The sequence below is a fragment of the Ursus maritimus genome, unplaced genomic scaffold, assembly GCF_017311325.1.
Source record: "Ursus maritimus isolate PB19 unplaced genomic scaffold, ASM1731132v1 scaffold_129, whole genome shotgun sequence".
NCBI lineage: Eukaryota > Metazoa > Chordata > Mammalia > Carnivora > Ursidae > Ursus > Ursus maritimus.
In genome coordinates this window covers 1,629-4,799 of record NW_024423664.1, presented here as the reverse complement: position 1 = coordinate 4,799, position 3,171 = coordinate 1,629, and the positions used below count along the sequence as shown (strand labels likewise).

General features: G+C 55.9%; 1 protein-coding gene across 1 annotated transcript in view; it reads right to left on the bottom strand.

Moving 5' to 3' along the window:
• Nucleotides 1-490: 490 nt before the first annotated feature.
• LOC103680561 (DLA class I histocompatibility antigen, A9/A9 alpha chain-like) overlaps nucleotides 491-3,171 on the bottom strand; it is a 3,319-nt gene continuing 638 nt past the window's right edge. The window contains exons 3-8 of the mRNA XM_040627478.1: nucleotides 2,811-3,170; nucleotides 1,936-2,211; nucleotides 1,701-1,814; nucleotides 1,227-1,259; nucleotides 1,042-1,089; nucleotides 491-914 (exon numbers count right to left, since the gene is read on the bottom strand). Of these exons, the coding sequence (XP_040483412.1) occupies nucleotides 910-914; nucleotides 1,042-1,089; nucleotides 1,227-1,259; nucleotides 1,701-1,814; nucleotides 1,936-2,211; nucleotides 2,811-3,170 (836 nt within the window). The 3' untranslated portion in view covers nucleotides 491-909. The remainder of the gene's footprint in view (nucleotides 915-1,041; nucleotides 1,090-1,226; nucleotides 1,260-1,700; nucleotides 1,815-1,935; nucleotides 2,212-2,810; nucleotide 3,171) is intronic.

Below are 3,171 nucleotides of genomic sequence, written 5' to 3'. Positions count from 1 at the left end.
GGAAGTTCATCTCTCCATACCACAGAGACGCCTGTGTGCAGGAGCCGACCTAGGCCTGTGGGGTGTAGCCCAATGGACACCTGCTGCTGTAACCGACAGGTCACCCAGGGGAGACTGGATAAGAACTCATACAAAGAGCCAGAACAGTCCTGATGCTGTAGAGAAACAATGGGAAAAAGAACAACAACCCAAAATGGAGGCTATGACCTGATCCAGGCCTGAGATGAGGCTGATGCAGTCACAGGAAGCTGTTACTGCACAAGGTCCTGGTGACAGGTGACGTCCAAGTCACTGTGATCACAGGGCCTAGTGAGACAAGCTTCCACAGCAGAGACAGGGACACGGAGCAGAGAGATGACCCAGCTGAGGGGTGATCACGTCACCCCCAGATGTACTGAGCACTGACTGGGCACAGACCCCGTCCCTGCTCAGCTCCTCACTGCCTTCTCCTGCCCCACCCGCAACACACTCAGCACAGCAAACACAGGGATACTGGAAGGTTCTCAGTGCTTCCATTTATTTTGTGTCTCAACTTTACAAGTCTCCTCTTTTATTATTTCATCGGCCCCACATACCAACAATTAGGAAACAAAAACATTTATCTGGATTTCATTTTCAATAGAGAAATAAGTCAGCACTCAGCCCAACATGAAATAAGGACAGGCATGGAGACGGTCCAGCCCTGCCTCTGCTGGAACAGAGGGGCACATCAGAGAAGAGAATGCAGATCAGCATAGCGAGGGATCACAGGGGGCAGGGCAGGCAAATCTCATGTTCTAACATTATGCTCACAGGAACACAGCCACATTCTGACACCTTTTTCAGAAAGAGAACTCAGGGGTTGTTGATGTCACCAAGTGGGAGTCTGAACATATCTTGCATCACTCAGTCCCCCCGAGGCAGCTGGTCTCACACTGTGAAAAAAAATCATGTACACATTTAGGTCAGTCACAGAAGTGCAGACATTCTCAGGAGCCCCATTCATGCTCAGTGTCCCTAGTGCCCTAACCCTTCCCCCCTTCAGGGTCTCCAGGGTCTCACCTTTAGGAAGCGTAAGAGACACATCAGAGCCCTGGGCACTGTCATCGCCTAGGGGAGAACAGACAGGACGTGGTCAGAGCCCACAGGAGAGGAGAGTAAAGGAGGAGCTATGGGGTGGGTGAGCTCCCCATGTGGTCTTGTCTACACTACCCCAGGGCCTCAGGGATCATCCCCTCCATACTTACGTGCAGCGTGAGAGTAACTCGGTCCTTTTCCTCCTGTGGGAAGAAAATATCATGTCAGAGGCTTGGGACAGTGCTGGGCCATGAGATCCTAGGGGAAGCTCCTAGTCCCTGCCCTAAGCAAGTTTGCAGAATTGTGACTGGGGACCAGGACAGGATCAGGAAACAGGAAGAAAGAGGTGTGGGGTCACTGGGCCACCTGACTTGCTGGAGGTCTGTCCTCAGCAGGGACCTTCCTCTCCGTCCTGTGTCCCGTGACTGCTGGGAATCAGGTCCCCATCACCAGAATTACCGGGATGAAAATGTGTCCTTCATTTTCACAAGTGTGTGGTACACACGGGGTGTTAGTGATCAGCTCCAGAGTGTGCAAGGCCATGTGTGAGGACGGTACCTCCCAGTAACAAGGCAGTACAATCTCTACCTAGGAAACCCACCAGAGGGACAAGAAAACTCAGATCCCCGCACTCTGTTTCCTACCTGAGTGCTTCCTCCTCCAGATCACAGCTCCAATCGCCACAGTGACCGTAAGGAGAACCAGACCAGCGATGATCCACGTGATGGGGACGGTGATGGTGGGCTGAGGAGGCGGCTCTGGAAACGGAACGCAAGGTGAGGGGCCCAGAGCTCTGGCAAGAGTCCCAACCCTGCTGAAATTCTCCAGAAGGCCTTCTGCTTTCCCTGAGAAGAGGCTCTACTCCAATCCCCTCCTTACCCCATCTCAGTGTGAGGGGCTCGGGCAGCCCCTCATGCTGCACATGGCATGTGTATCTCTGCTCCTCTCCAGAAGGCACCACCACAGCCGCCCACTTTTGGAAGGTCCCATCTCCTGCAGGCCTGGTCTCCACAAGCTCTGTGTCCTGGGTCAGGTCCTCCCCATCGTGGTGCCAGGTCAGGGTGATCTCCGCAGGGTAGAAGCCCAGGGCCCAGCACCTCAGGGTGACCCTTTGGTCAGAGATGGGGTGACGGGTCACGTGTGTGTCGGGGGTTTCTGAAGAAGAATCAGGATATCCACACTTTGGTTTACCTTTATGGGTCACTGAAATGGCTTCATGTGACCATCCTGACGTGGACAGGGCCCTTGGTTGGGATGGAATAAGCACAAAACTCAGTTACCAACCTAGCCTTTGGGATCTCCTAATGCTGGAAAATTCTAGAATCAGGGATCGACCCCACGGTAGGAGGCTGCAGGTCTAAGAGGGAGAACACGCTAAGGGTCCTGACGGGTGGAAGGTGAAGGAGTCAGAAAACCCGGAGTCAGAACTCCAGTTATGTTCTCATTGGAGAACAAGGCCTTGAGAGGGACAGTCATGGTTCCCAAGGTGGCTGCCAGGGTCAAAGGGAACCGCTGATGGGTTGTTTCAGGGATGGTCTCCACCTGCCTCCCGGGAGAGGCTGAATTCCTCAACTGCCCTTTAGAGAAAAGCAGCCTCTGGGTGAGTCCCTCTCTCGTAGGAACAGGAACACCCAGGAGGTTCACAGTCCCCACCCGCGGGAGGGGCGGTGTTGTGACACTGAGTCCATTTTCCCTTCCTGGTGGGCAGCCAGCCCCAGGGGAGGGGAGATCGGGAGGCCCGCGGCCCCTGGTACCTGCGCGCTGCAGCGTCTCCTTCCCGTTCTCCAGGTACCTGCGGAGCCACTCCACGCACGTGCCCTCCAGGTAGTTCCTGTGCTGCTCTGCCGCACCGGCCGCCTCCCACTTGCGCCGGGTGATCTGCGCCGCCGTGTCCGCCGCGGTCCAGGAGCGCAGGTCCTCGTTCAGGGCGATGTAATCCGCGCCGTCGTAGGCGTCCTGACTGTACCCGCGGAGGAGGCGCCCGTCCGGCCCCACGTCGCAGCCGTACATGCGCTGGACGGTGTGAGAGCCTGGCCCCGCCCGACAGGAGGCGATTAAGTCCAAACAGAAAGTAAAACCGCCCAAAAGTTCCCGCGGGTTCGTCGGGGTCAGGGG